This window comes from Haematobia irritans, chromosome 4 (genome assembly GCF_050003625.1).
Source record: "Haematobia irritans isolate KBUSLIRL chromosome 4, ASM5000362v1, whole genome shotgun sequence".
Lineage (NCBI taxonomy): Eukaryota > Metazoa > Arthropoda > Insecta > Diptera > Muscidae > Haematobia > Haematobia irritans.
The window spans coordinates 59,375,694-59,391,514 of record NC_134400.1 but is presented as its reverse complement, the minus strand read 5'-3'; the positions used below and the strand labels follow the sequence as shown (position 1 = coordinate 59,391,514).

Sequence of the window (15,821 nt, the reverse complement as noted above, 5' to 3'; positions counted from 1 at the left end):
TTATTGACTAATAATATGAGAAATTATTCCAAATCCAAATAAAATGAATGAAACGAAAAATTCTTACATTTACATTATAGCCAATGTTTGTCGTATTTAAGAAACATCCCGGCAAAAATAATTATAAATTAAAGTGTCCGTGCTGTAGGCACTACTATTCAGCGCAAAGTTGTAAGTGCAGAAACCAGCGCTACTCAAGGTAAGTTCTTTGGTTATAGCGGTCGACGCAATTAATAGTTTTTTTATTTAACGCCCGACAAAAATTAGTTAGAATATGGAAGTTCTGAAATTAGCGCAATTTCGTAGTAATGTTTTTTGTGTTTTTTTATCACGATTTCTTACGAACGATTTTGTACGAAGAGATTAGTAAAAATAATTTAGTTGTCGTCTTGTGTTTGAACGGTAAAAGACGTATTTTGCGGATGATTCAACTTTTTTTTCTATATTTTCTTGTTGTTTATTGTTTAATTTTATTCAAGATAAGAATAACTCTTGGGGCCAGCGGGTCCAGTTAGTATAATTGTAAAAAGGAAGACAGTTAAAAAATGAGTTCATTTAATAATTTTTAAAGGCAGTATTTTACCGCTATCTGACAGTACTTTACTTCCATGGTCCCAATATTCCATGCTATTATTTGCATTTTTAAACGCACTGAAGTTGCAATGATTTCCTCATGTTTATTTACTGCTTCTGAAATTGATACAAAGAAAAAGCGCATTGAAGTGGGACATTTCCTTATAAAATCATCAGTGAATTCCTTGCAAAGCTGCTGCAAATTCAGCAAGCTTTTTGCTGGGATTTAAATTCTTATTATCACTGCTTCTCACAAAGTCTTGTATTTGGCTTTTGCGACAATTAGGTACTGTAAAAAAGAATTGATTTCAAATTCGTTTTTCAAAAAACGTAAAATGTTTGATAACATATACACTATTGTGCAAACATAAAAAGAAACACCAGGTAGTGAATAGTCTACCACGAGTATCACACAATTCACACTTGGGTTATGTGCTATACACATTTAGTTCTCCAATCCATTTCTTTGTATTGGCTTGCTGCATCTTTTCCATAACTTCAGGTTTGTTGCTGCGGACCATAGCCGCATAACATCTGTAACCACAACCGAGTGACATTGCAACACAAATGCATTATAGGCATGCATAGGAATGCGAAATTAATAAATAAAGAAATGTTTAAATCCGAAAATTTATAAATAAAAAAAAAAAAATATAATCAATTTATGTAAGCAAAATCGATGATACATTTAAATAAAAAGAAAGAATATCTATTAACTGTTGAGTACTTATACCAATTTGAGATGCACACTTCTTTTTCGAGGTAATATAAATACTTGAATAGACAAGGCACAGCAGACAGACAGTCTATAAACTACCTCTCCTGGGTCCTGTTCGCTCCTGCTTTCGAAGGAAGTATATAAAAAAAAACTATGGGTCATGTGCATAAAATCACAAAATCTATTATATTTTTATTGTTAACATGTTTTATGCCGCGAATAAATGGAGTATCTCTAGGTAAGTTAAGAACAATGCTTGCGATTCTACTAACACAGCTATCTGGGAGAGCGGTATTTTATCTAACCATAATTTGGTATATGCTTGTATGGTAAAATGCATTCTTCTTGGTATTTCCCACTCTATCTCTATAAAAGTCATCTATGTAAGGCACATATCTACATGTTAGTTTGAAACAACAAAACTCGTAGACGATTTAAGCTGTGAATTGCATAACTCTTCCCTAGTACAACAATGGTACAATTTCAAAATAATTTTAGCTCTTTTTGAGTATTTGAATAGCCTTCTCAATTTGTGCGTACAAAACAGGCACCTTACCTTGCCTAATACAAAACTCAAAAAACCTACACTCTCTTCTACTGGACCAATTGTAAGAAAAAAAGAAGTAGGTGAGTCACAACATTATGGATAAAACTGGTGTGATGTGAAGGTCAAAGCAATATGGAAATAAAATCAAAACAAAAAACAAAGACAAGGCATTTTCAACGTCACATCTTCCGAAATGGAACAGGGCTTCTGCCGAAAATGCGCACGCAAAAAAAAAGAACAAACATTTTTTGCACAAACCTATCTTAAATTGTGGAAAACAGTCCTTTTTAACCAGCTTTTGGTGTATCTATGCAAAAAAAAAAAACAAAAAGTTGTTTGGCATGCCTGTTTAGCAAGTTGAAGAAATGAACAGTTGAAATCAAGGCAATAAAATGTTAATGCACTCAACGTTTGGCATATGAAGAAGTTAGCTTTAAAACGCAATTGCTAAACTATGGTTAACACAGACTAGAGACAAAGCAGAACTATTGCTAGAGCTCTGTTCAATATATAAAACCAAAGGGTTTTGAGATAAATTTGTTAATTTGGGAAATTATTATAAGATCTATACAAACTTGTTTTTATATGTTGGTTTTCACAAAAATATGTAATTGCAACAAATCACGATGTAATATATTAAAAGGGTGGTCCAACCAAATGCATGATGGGGAAAAAAGAGTTGTTTTTGCACGAAATATTTTAATATTTATATATACAGCCCCACGTAGTCAGAGAATCGTAACCATGATCTGTTTCAAAATATACCTATAGATTCTACGAAGAAGAAAAGGTTAAAGATTTTGTCTTTAACGATTTTGGTATCGATTCCAAAGTACAGAGTACATCTGAGGAAAATTCTAAAGCTGAAAACGAATTTTTTTGTTTGCAGTTTCACTTTGTTGCCATCTTTTGTAGTAATTATTATAGAATTGGAAAAACTGTATACCCTATTATTAGACCCAGATGGAAAATTTGCAATTGCAATTTTCTTGTGTGCGTTTCCTTCTTGAATTTGTCGAAAAATATGTATTTTCTTTTGTGATATAGGAGCTATAATACAGTTTAGTTAAAGTTTTTTTTTTTTGTTTTAAATTAACCTACACTTTACTGCCTGGAGTGTTAATGTTTTTTAGCGTGAATTTCAATATGTCGTACACATCGCTTCGTCTTTTTAATAATAGCCCTCTAATGTGGTGGTGTACGAGGGCAGTTCGGAAACTTCTTAGCCTAGCACAAAAAGAGCGGTATAAACAGAAAAAAGTTAAGTGTTTTGGAAACTTCCAACTCTGCTATGAACACATGCTAAATTTTGTTTCGATCTGCCAACTCCTTCATATAGAAACATGTGTTCAAAACAGACGCATCCACAATTTTTTTACAATGGAAAAATTAGAAATGCATTAAATACTTACATAAAATGGTTTATCGGGACAAGAAATTCATAATGATATAGTGAATATGTTAGGTGAAAGTGCTCCTTCATATGCAACAGTAAAAAAATTGGGTTGCTGAATTTAAACGTGGTCGTACAAGCATTGAAGATGAACACGTAGTGGACGTCCAAAAACAGCAACAACAACAGAAATTGTAGCCAAAGTGCATGATATGGTATTAAATGATCGACGAATAAAAGTGCCTGAAATTGCTAATATCATGGGTATCTCAAATGATGAGTCCATTTAATTTTGCATGAAGAACTACAGATGAAAAAGCTTTCTGCAAGATGCAAGATTTGTTAACAGTCGATCAAAAAAGCATAAGAATGAACATTTCTCAAGCTTGTTTGGATCGTTTTAAGCGAAATAAAATGGATTTTAAGCGTCGTTTCATAACTGTTGATGAGACATGGATCCACCACTATACTTCAGAGACAAAAGAACAATCCAAACAATGAACTGAAGCTGGAGGAAGTGCTCCCAAAGAAGACAAAAACAATTCAAGCGGCTAGTAATGTTATGGCAACGGTTTTTTGGGACTTCAAAGGTATTTTATTGATTGACTATCTGCAAAAGGGTAAAACAATAAATTCAGAGTACTATTGCAACATTTTGGATCAATTAAATGTACAAATTCGAGAAAAACGTCGTGGCTTACAACACAAAAAAATTATTTTTTATCAAGACAACGCACCAGCGCACAATAGTGTTTTAACAATGGCCAAAATCAACGAATTAAAGTACGAGTTGCTTGACCACCCACCTTATTCTCCTGATTTAGCTCCCTGTGACTTACTTGTCCCCAAATCTAAACAATTCCTTGCTGGCAAGCGTTTTACCTCAAATGAAGATGCAATTACAGTTGTAAACCACTATTTTGAAGACTTTGAGGAAAACTATTTTAATTAAGGGATAGAATTGAAAGATTTCTTAGTACACCTAGTAACCTAACCTAACCTAAATTTTAGGATTTTATTTACAAAATATTAATAATGAGGTAGTATAATCCATTTCTGAGAGTTACAAAGCTTCTCTAAGTGGTTACACTGCAATGTGGAACGCCGTTCGGATTCGGCTATGAAAAGGAGGTCCCTTTGTCATTGAGCTTAACATAGAATCGGGCAGCAGTCAGTGATAAGAGAGAAGTACACCAATGTGGTATCACAATGGACTGAATAGTCTAAGTGAGCCTGCTACATCGGGCTGCCACCTAACCTAACCTAACCTTGGCTCGGAATCAATACCAAAATCTTTAAGGGAAGGTCAAGATCTTTGGATCCAAGTAAACTTTTTTTGAGTGTAGGTATTGCTTTAAGGATCAGTAGTTTCATGCCCTGTTCCTGTATATCGAACGAAAACCCATTCGAAAGATAGACAGTCACTCGAATCCGAATGAGTTTGGGTTTTTTTAATTTTGAAAGTTCGATTCGTTTGTATGAGAATACATTGATTATCAAAAATGAGCATATTAAAATTTTTGGCCTGAGAATTCATTCAAATGTTAACAATGTTTTAACTTTTTTATTGGCACATATTTTATATGCTCGTTTGTTACTCGACAACAAAATATGAAGTGACTTGCCTTTCGAAATATAGGAACCAACATCAATTTTCGTTTAGAATACGAATGAAAGCTTTCGTTCGATATACAGGAACAGAGCATCAATATTTTTAATTTTTTTTAATACAGTTCAACACTTTTTGTGCATATGTACAAATGAAAACGAAATAATAGAAAACAATACAGTGCAGATAAAATTTTATTTTATTTCATAACATTGTTTAGGCAATATTCCCTTAGCTAAATATCCCCTCAACATCGCGAATTAAGCTAATAAATGGCAGGATTAACACCTGAGGGAGCCACCGTGGTGCAATGGTTAGCATGCCCGCCTTGCATACACAAGGTCGTGGGTTCGATTCCTGCTTCGACCGAACACCAAAAATTTTTCAGCGGTGGATTATCCCACCTCAGTAATGCTGGTGCCAATTCTGAGGGTTTCAAAGCTTCTCTAAGTGGTTTCACTGCAATGTGGAACGCCGTTCGGACTCGGCTATAAAAAGGAGGTCCCTTGTCATTGAGCTTAACATGGAATCGGGCAGCGCTCAGTGATAAGAGAGAAGTTCACCAATGTGTTATCACAATGGACTGAATAGACTAAGTGAGCCTGATACATCGGGCTGCCACCTAACCGAACACCTGAGGAGTGTTTGTATTTTACATTTTCTGATCGTAATGCTCTATTGTCGCCCACGTTAACACCCTGAGTTTCAATCGGGTCGAATGAAATATGGGGTTCAAGTATGAACATTATATGTTTGCACTTAAAAATGTGACTTCCAAACATATAATTTTTACACTCAAACATATGAACAACAGTATTTTTCGTCCGTGTACATTCATAGAAAAAAATATGGCGAAATCAAAAATTTTAGATTTTATATTACCCAAGTATTGTTAAGAATCAATAAAAGTTGTTACCCAATATCCTTAAATCTTCTAAATGCGATCACCAAAATTTTGTTTGCCGTTATGCTTTATTACGTTGGGTAAATATAAGACATGTTCTTTCTTTCCTTTCACCCAAACTAAAACACATTGGAGTATAATAGAGTCGAAAAAATTAGCAGACAACGTTTGCCATTTCAACAAACAGAGACGGATTCCCAATCTTCAGCAGATTTATACATCTCCTATGGTGGAGGTATTATTAAAAATCAAGTACGTTTCTGCCCTAATTATCTACATGTATGCAAATGTTATTTCACATTATACACATAATATTTCATATACACGCAAAGAAAAAAAAAACGTGTACCGAAAACGTTTTTCTTTTGTTAGAGTTTTTTGAATTGCTTCGAAAAGTATACACTTTTATTACCAAAAAATTCGTTTGTTACAAAAATTTTCATTTTTTCGATTAAAAAAGTTATTTTTGAACCAACAAAACAGTCCATTTCGTTTATATCAAACACTGTTCTTTTCTGACTTTAGGTCTTTAATAAGACACATTTTACAGTTCATAGTACAAATTCTATATATAGCAGAATGTAATGTTGAACATTTTTTCGGAATCTTCCGACCATATCTGGAATATATGTAAAAAAAACTGTGGTCGAAGCAGGGATCGAACCCACGACCCTTGGCATGCAAGTCGGACGTAGCAACCACTGCTCCACGGTGCCCAACTAAATGTATTTTTCTGTTAAATAAACTTTGTTTATTCGGTTCGTGGGCTTTATGAAATTGTTTTTACATCCTGGAAAATAATAAACGTTTATCACAAAAAGTATATACTTTTCTTCCAAATACACTTCTTTACAGCGAAAAGAAAATGAGAAACGAACTTTGTCTAAATTTTGTTTGGGAGGAAATAATTATTTTTTTGCGTGTATGGACTGACAAATTAGACGGCATGTTAAGAAATAAAACTATGCCTTGTTATGGTCAACTGTTACCCATTAGCGTAGCTAGACAATATTCCCCTAGCTAAAAATTAATAGACTGAACTTATAAGTTCAATTATTGTTTTATTTTATAAAAATGAATAAAAACTCAGACATCAACATGAGAAAATTAATTTATTATGAAGCAACTAAAAGTAGTTCCACACTTTTCCCAGCAAAAAATTTGGCAGTTGTTCTAAAGGCAGAACTTTAAAAGTACTTCCAAAAATGTCCTCACAAAGAAGATCATTATTTTAACTACACAGGAAGTTATTTAATTAAACTTTTTACAACCGGTTTTTTCACATTTTAATGGGTACTTCTTTGTTTTGTTTTTTTTTTTTTTTTATAGGTCAAAAAAGAGTAATAAAATGGTACAAATTATTAAATTTTTGCCGCAAAAATGCTAAATCTATTCTAGAAAAATCGATAATTTTTGAAAATATTCGAGGACAAACGTTTCAGACAAGCGTTAGAAAATATAAAAATTATTTATTTGGGAAAAAATGAAGCACTGACCACAATGTGGTACAAGCTATAATTACGAGTTATGTGAATATTAAGTAAATATTAGGGCAACTGTAGATTTTCGAAATATTCGCGTATCTTCAATAAATGCTCCAAAATGTGTGCAATGTAAATTTTCCATACAATCTCATATCTTTCTCTATTATTTCGGTCTTTCTCCTCTTTTCGCACTGTATCTTTTCTGTCCCTTTGTGTTACTGTTAACAGTGGTTGTGCTGTTAACCTCATTTTAATGCATTTTAAGGATAATCGGGCCACCAAATATCGTAATTTCATTACAGACTGACTGGAAGCTAGAAAAATTTAATAAACGATGATTGTCCATAGTGGAGATGGCTAATTGGATTACAATAATCACAGTGGGTGGTACAGCTAGAGGTAATAATGAATGCACATTCATAGCCTTTTTATGCATGTTTAGGATCCAAACAGAAAAGCGATGAAAATTTAAATGAAAAAAATTTATTGCGTATATCTTAAGGTAATATTTCAAATTCCTATACCACTATTGACTTTTGATTATTTATTTGGAACAAAGTTTTAAATGAAATAAAGGAAAATATACAATTAATATATGGGTTTGTATTTAGTTGGTGGCTTGTTTCATTCCATAATTTAAATGGTGGTTTTTCAAAAGTAAGTATGCTATCGTGTTGGCTTTATTAGTTTATTACATTTCGCTTTCAGTTCCATGCAAATAACACTGATAATTCTTAAAATGCTACTTGTGCACGCAGAGAAGAAACATGATTGTCATCATCATATTCGAAGAGCAAAATTATATAATAGGAGCATTATTTGTGGCGACCATGTAACATGTTCACCTATAACCATCTTGGTCCGGTGGACATAGTGCTAGGAAAACTATCATGTTATGGTATTGATAAAAATAATTTTGTTTGAATTAAAATGTTATGGTATTCGGCAAAAATGTTTTTCTCCCACTTGAAAGAATATGGGCACAATCTGAAATGTTGTGATCCTTTTTTCTTCGGCGATAAAAGGACGCCATTTGAGAAAGGAATAAATGAAAATAACATGAAAGTAACAGGTTGGCTGATAAGTCCCCGGTCTAACAAAGAAAAACACATTTTTTTGTCAAAATTCGTTTTTATTATTCAACATAGTTCCCTTCAAGAGCGATACAACGATTATAACGACCTTCCAATTTTTTGATACCATTTTGGTAGTACTCCTTCGGTTTTGCCTCAAAATATGCCTCAGTTTCGGCGATCACCTCTTCATTGCAGCCAAATTTTTTCCCTGCGAGCATCCTTTTGAGGTCTGAGAACAAGAAAAAGTCGCTGGGGGCCAGATCTGGAGAATACGGTGGGTGGGGAAGCAATTCGAAGCCCAATTCATGAATTTTTGCCATCGTTCTCAATGACTTGTGGCACGGTGCGTTGTCTTGGTGGAACAACATTTTTTTCTTCTTAATATGGGGCCGTTTTGCCGTGATTTCGACCTTCAAACGCTCCAATGACGCCATATAATAGTCACTGTTGATGGTTTTTCCCTTCTCAAGATAATCGATAAAAATTATTCCATGCGCATCCCAAAAAACAGAGGCCATTACTTTGCCAGCGGTCTTTTGAGTCTTTCCACGCTTCGGAGACGGTTCACCGGTCGCTGTCCACTCAGCCGACTGTCGATTGGACTCAGGGGTGTAGTGATGTAGCCATGTTTCATCCATTGTCACATATCGATGGAAAAACTAGGGCGTATCATGAGTTAACAGCTGCAAATACCGCTCAGAATTATCAACACGTTGTTGTTTTTGGTCAAATGTGAGCTCGCGCGGCACCCATTTTGCACAGAGCTCCAGCATATCCAAATATTGATGAATGATATGACCAACACGTTCCTTTGATATCTTTAAGGCTCTGCTATCTCGATCAAATTCATTTTACGGTCATTCAAAATCATTTTGTGGATTTTTTGATGTTTTCGTCTGTAACCACCTCTTTCGGGCGTCCACTGCGTTCACCATCCTCCGTGCTCATTTCACCTCGCTTGAATTTTGTATACCAATCAATTATTGATGATTTCCCCTGGGGCAGAGTCCGGAAACTCATTATCGAGCCAAGTTTTTACTTCCACCGTATTTTTTCCCTTCAGAAAACAGTATTTTATCAAAACACGAAATTCCTTTTTTTCAATTTTTTTTTCACAATAACAAAAGTTGCCTCACAAAAGACGCTCTATCTCACAAACAAATTGACTTACAGACGTCAAATTTTGACACGAATCATTTGAAGGTTGGTACCATGGCTGAATAAGGAGGTTGAATCACGATAACAAAAACAAAAATTTCAATATGTTGTTTACAATTTTAAGAAGTCAAAATCTGCTGATAAAAGAATCGTATAGCATTGGTAAAAGTGACAATTATTTATTCTTTCAATTGTCCTGAAAAAATAATTCAAATCCAGAGAAAAATAAAGGTTCAAATTTAATTGCGTCACCTATGAGTGATTGTGAAGTGGATAATTCATCCGAGGAACGCCGATATGAGACAAATAAGACTATAATATCCACCAAAGTTAAGAATTGAAGTCAGTCAAATGGCTCTTCGACAGCTATTAACAAAAACAGTTCATGATGCAGTTTATAAACTGATGTGCGTGGTATTTTGGGCCTGGAATATGTTATCAAGATACTCAAGTCATCTTCGAATAATTCTCCAGCTATGAATGTGTGCTTTTGTTTGAGATGCATTTGCTATGCAGTGTCATTTGGAGAGCTGCAACCACCATAAACATATGATTTTGACATCTTAAAATTTTGTCGAAATAAAAAAATTGTAATCATATGGACCCATGATTTAACCTTCTTGTTCAGCCATGGTTGGTTCTATATAAAAATAATATGCATTTAATACTAGCGACGCCATCTATGTGTCATACCGGGGACTTATCAGCCAACTTGTTAACGTATTTTTTTTAAATAACTTCTTGTTTATTTGTATTTATAATAATGTGCAAGCACACCCTCAAAAACAATCGCTTCTGTAACATATACCCCAAACACATTTTGCTTCAAGCATATATGTTTCCAGGATTGGTGCAAACAAAATATCGTTTGTATTGTTCAAACATATTATGTTTCACCTTAGGTCGAGCTCTTCTAAAATATACGCTCACATCATGTAACTGCACTGAAAAAGTAAATTTTGAACTTCAATTTAGTTAACTTCTACCCAGTTTTATAAAACATAATGATATTTTTTCTGAAATGGTAGCAAAAATGTCCATGATTTGGTCCTTAAGACAGTTTTACCGTCAGTAAGTTCATTTTGTACTACGGTTCACGAAACTTTTACCTATTTTAAAGAAATTTTCTACGATTATTTCACAAAAGTATTACTATATTACACAAAACTATGGCTTATGATATACAATAAAGGAAATATTTTTATTCGCACATTAGATGCATTTACTTGTTTGTAGTTAGTAACATAATTGCTTCTTCAAAAGAATAATATTTTATGTTAGTAGGACTAAATTAATTAATTCCAATTTCCATGTTTTCTATCCACACGGACGAAAAAGACTGTTTTTCATATGGTTGGGTGTAAAAATGATATGTTTGGAACTCAAATTTGTAAACACAATATTTTGTAAGTGGAAGCATATAATGTTCATAAACTAGCATAACATGTTTGGGACATATATGTTAATATGTTAGAACATATTATGTTTGGGACATAAAATGTTTGTAAATATAATATGCTTGGATGCAAACATATATTAATTTAGAAATAGACTATAAACATATATGTGTTTAGAAAGAGAGACATAAAATGCGTGCTGGAAGTAAAATCATGAAAGTAAGAAATTGGCGCCTTAAAAATATATATACACAAAGAAAATTCAATTAAAGATTGGTTTTTGAATTTCTTCGAAAATTTCAAACTTGTCTACAAACCCTTTTTTGTTACAAAACTTTTATTTTTGCAATAAAAAATAATATATGATTTGAACTCAGTCCATTTCGTTTATATCAAGCACTGTTGTTTTCTGACTTTAAGTCTTTTATAAGACACACTTTACAGTTTCGTAGTAAAAATTTAATATAGTAGTATATAATGTTGAACACCTTTTCGGGATTATCCGAACGTATCTGGAATATACGTAAAAAAATATATGTAAAAAAATAAAAAAATGGTGTCGGTCGAAGCAGGGATCGAACCCAGGACCCTTGGCATGCAAGGCGGACGTACCAACCACTGATCCACGCCGCCAACAAATAATGTTTAACAACATACATTTGTTGGCGGCTCGTGGGCGCCGCAAGCTATGCTATATAAATATGACTTATAACGATAATTATCTCTTGATGACCACAACAGCTACGTAGCCCAGTGGTTAGTGTGCTGGCTTACAAACTGTGTGGTCCGCTGTTCGAATCCCCGTTCGGCAAAAGGTAAAACTGAAAAAAAATTATAAAATTTAATAAGTTCTCCTACAATGTTTGTATTACAGAAAAAGGTGCTATGAACTAAAAAACTCGTGGAAGTGAGAAAAATGTGAGGGAATATATAATTAGGCAGAAAAAAAATTTGAGCACAATCTTCTATGGGAGAAAATTCTTCTACGCATATAATATTTTTGGGTTCAAAATGTTTCCAAACATATTATATGTTCACAAAATAACATATAGTTTTTTGGAAGACAACATTATTGAATTCGGATAGAAAAATACATAATGTTTGGAACTTAGACTACCCAAACATATTATATTGTTTAGACCAATATGCTTTCAAACATATTATATATTGGAAGAAATCAAATATATAAATGTTTGGGCAATACCCAAAAATATATATGCTTCAAGCAAAATGTGTTTGGGAGTATATGTTACAGAAGCGATTTTTTTTTGAGGGTGCATATGAAAGATATATGGCATAAGTTGCTATATTCATTGAATTGTCAAATTTCATCGATTTGGCTAGTTTTTATTTTGTGTGCTTTATAAGCATCTGAAATTGTACAGCTATACAAAATAAAAAAAAAAACAAATTCTATCGTACATATTGATTTTTGACTTGCGGTTTTCAAGAGTGTTTTCTTAGAGCCAAAGATATCAGCGTAGTTAGCATTAAACAGTAAGAATATTTTAAAAATTACCATTAGAAGGCATGTCTACCTGCAAATTAAAATAATTATTTATAATAAGTTAAATTTTGGTTTTATTACAAACGGACGAAATATCGCTTATGGAAAAACTTACCACATTAACCCTTTCACTACCGAAATAAACCTAATGTTAAAAACTTAACATTTTCTTCTCTTTTTACTTGTACTAACAGCATGTAGAACAAACATTGTCATTTTGAGAACCTACCTCAATTAGTTCAAGAGCTATATGAGCTTGTTCTGAAAATTTGATTCTTGAATTGTGACCAAATGGCCTTACGAAAATAAGCCCTATTTGGCCTATAATATCTTTCAAAGTGTGAGAAAAAATACAAAAAAGAACACGAAGAAGTATCAGCTATAGTTTTTGTATAAATGTCCATTTACTAGAAACACACAATAGGAAAATTTTCTGAAATTTTCATATTTTTCGTTTATTTTTAAAGAAGTTTATAAAAATGTATTTTAGTGCTCACCAATATGGAAAATATTTATAGATTATTTAGATTAAGGTCACTACTTTAAAATAACATCGAGAAAAAAATCGAAACTAAGTGGGAAAATAGAATTTGGTGTCTTTTTCGAATGTCCTTCTAAGTGGACATCGGTAGTGAAAGGGTTAAAAACAAAAATCCATCCAGTAGGTACATTAGTGGAATCATATCCATGAGCTAATGGGACATTTTAAAATTATTTTCAGAATATTTTTGAAATAACAAATATTATAAAATGAGACACAATTTCCACTTACCAGTATAGTATTTAGTATTTAAGGTGAGTATTAAGTTCGAGTTTAGCCGCTAAAATCGCCAGTTGTTCACGATTATTTTTCTTTAATAATCTATTATAAATAATATAAACTTTGTGAAAAGTTGCTTTGGGGTATTCCCCATCAAGTTTTACTAAAATAGGCATTCCTATGGTGTAGGTAGCCATCATACGAATCGGTAGTGTGGTTAAGTTAATTTTTAGTAGAGCATTTTTTTTCATAAAAAAAAATCTTAGCAAATTGTCCACATTTCGTAGTAAATTTTTTTTATTACCTATGTATTTTTAAAATATCGGGTGATTTGTTAAGAGCTTGATAACTTTAAAAAAAAAAAAAACGCATAAAATTTGCAAAATCTCATCGGTTCTTTATTTGAAACGTTAGATTGGTCCATGACATTTACTTTTTGAAGATAATTGCATTTAAATGTTGACCGCGGCTGCGTCTTAGGTGGTCCATTCGGAAAGTCCAATTTTGGGCAACTTTTTCGAGCATTTCGGCCGGAATAGCCCGAATTTCTTCGGAAATGTTGTCTTCCAAAGCTGGAATAGTTGCTGGCTTATTTCTGTAGACTTTAGACTTGACGTAGCCCCACAAAAAATAGTCTAAAGGCGTCAAATCGCATGATCTTGGTGGCCAACTTACCGGTCCATTTCTTGAGATGAATTGTTCTCCGAAGTTTTCCCTCAAAATGGCCATAGAATCGCGAGCTGTGTGGCATGTAGCGCCATCTTGTTGAAACCACATGTCAACCAAGTTCAGTTCTTCCATTTTTGGCAACAAAAAGTTTGTTAGCATCGAACGATAGCGATCGCCATTCACCGTAACGTTGCGTCCAACAGCATCTTTGAAAAAATACGGTCCAATGATTCCACCAGCGTACAAACCACACCAAACAGTGCATTTTTCGGGATGCATGGGCAGTTCTTGAACGGCTTCTGGTTGCTCTTCACTCCAAATGCGGCAATTTTGCTTATTTACGTAGCCATTCAACCAGAAAAGAGCCTCATCGCTGAACAAAATTTGTCGATAAAAAAGCGGATTTTCTGCCAACTTTTCTAGGGCCCATTCACGGAAAATTCGACGTTGTGGCTCGTTAGTAAGTCTATTCATGATGAAATGTCAAAGCATACTGAGCATCTTTCTCTTTGACACCATGTCTGAAATCCCACGGGATCTGTCAAATACTAATGCATGAAAATCCTAACCTCAAAAGAATCACCCTTTACAATCAACGATGCATTAACTACAGCGTTGGATAATTATTTAAGGAAAATCCTTTCCATTTCGTAGTTAGTGAACTAGGTTAGGTTAAAGTGGCAGCCCGATTAAGTTTCACTTCACTTAGACTAAAATATTCAGTCCATTGTGATACCACATTTAACTAAAAGTACCTATTACATATGGGCACTTCTAGTTTTAACCACTGAACCTTCTCTATTATTTTCTTTTGTTGAACCAACCAGATTGTTCCAGAAACATTAACAGACTGGTTAACTTAACGTTTTCCAGGTCCGCCAGTAATCTAAAACTATATGCCCCTAAAATTTGCTTACGCCTTACACCAAATGCAGGACACTCACACAAGAGGTGTTTAATTGATTCCTTTTCCTCCGCATCATGACAGCACATACAATAGTCATTATACTTCGCGCCAATAGTTTTTGCAAAATCGCCTATCAGGCAGCGACCCGTTATAGCAGATATCAGGAGTGATATCTGACGTCTCGAGAACATTAGCATATCTAGTGTGCGGTTTAAGTTGAAATGGGGCCATATTTGCTTGGTGTCGTTACAACCCTTGCAATTCTCTCATCGAACATTTGCCATCATGACAGCTTTCTCACGCAGTAGGTTAGGTCAGGTTAGGTAAAAGTGGCAGCCCGATTAAATTTCAGACTCACTTAGACTATTCAGTCCATTGCGATACCACATTTAACTAAAAATACCTATTACATATGGGAACTTCTAGTCTTAACTCACGCAGTAAGAGCTTACAGGTAGCCAGAGACATACCAACAGATTCGAGTTCCCCTGGAATATGTAGGGTAGTTCCTAGCCTTGCTAACTCATCCGCTTCGCAGTTCCCCGGTATGTTCCTATGGTCAGGCACCCATATTAGGTGAATATTGTACTGCTCAGCCATCTCGTTGAGAGATTTGGGGCAGTCGATGGCCGTTTTTGAGTTAAGGAACACAGAGTCCAAGGATTTTACTGCAGGTTGACTGTCTGAGTATATATTAATGCCAACAATTTTTGGAACCTTATTTCTCATTCTCAGCCAAGCTGAAATATTATTGCTAATATTTCAGCCTGAAAAAACACTACAGTGATTAGGTAATGTTTTCGCTATTCGAAGTTCTAGATCTTTAGAATATACTCCGAAACCCACTTGTCCATCCAATTTGGAGCCATCGATAGGAAATGACCGCTGAGCCACGGTAGCACCGCCAGAACCTGGTTCAACCGTCCAGGAAAATGTGTGTCCAATAGTACCTCCTGCGTCTCCTCACTGGACGTTGTCCAATTCCCCTCCGATGTTTTAATGAAACCTGGAGCGGAGTTAGTGGATGCTAGTACCTTCCGTAGTCTGGAAGCCTCTGATGTATTCTCAATACTGCTGCAGTAAACATTCCAAGACTTATGCTGAGCCTTTCTCAGTTCT

The 15,821-nt window shown here is 34.2% G+C and overlaps 1 protein-coding gene across 1 annotated transcript in view; it reads left to right on the top strand.

The window, feature by feature from the left end:
* The first annotated feature begins 1,070 nt into the window (after positions 1 to 1,070).
* The window catches only part of LOC142232773 (uncharacterized), a 28,693-nt gene continuing 13,942 nt past the window's right edge, over positions 1,071 to 15,821 (top strand). Inside the window, exon 1 of the mRNA XM_075303443.1 lies at positions 1,071 to 1,529. Coding sequence (XP_075159558.1) covers positions 1,445 to 1,529 — 85 coding nt within the window. The 5' untranslated portion in view covers positions 1,071 to 1,444. The remainder of the gene's footprint in view (positions 1,530 to 15,821) is intronic.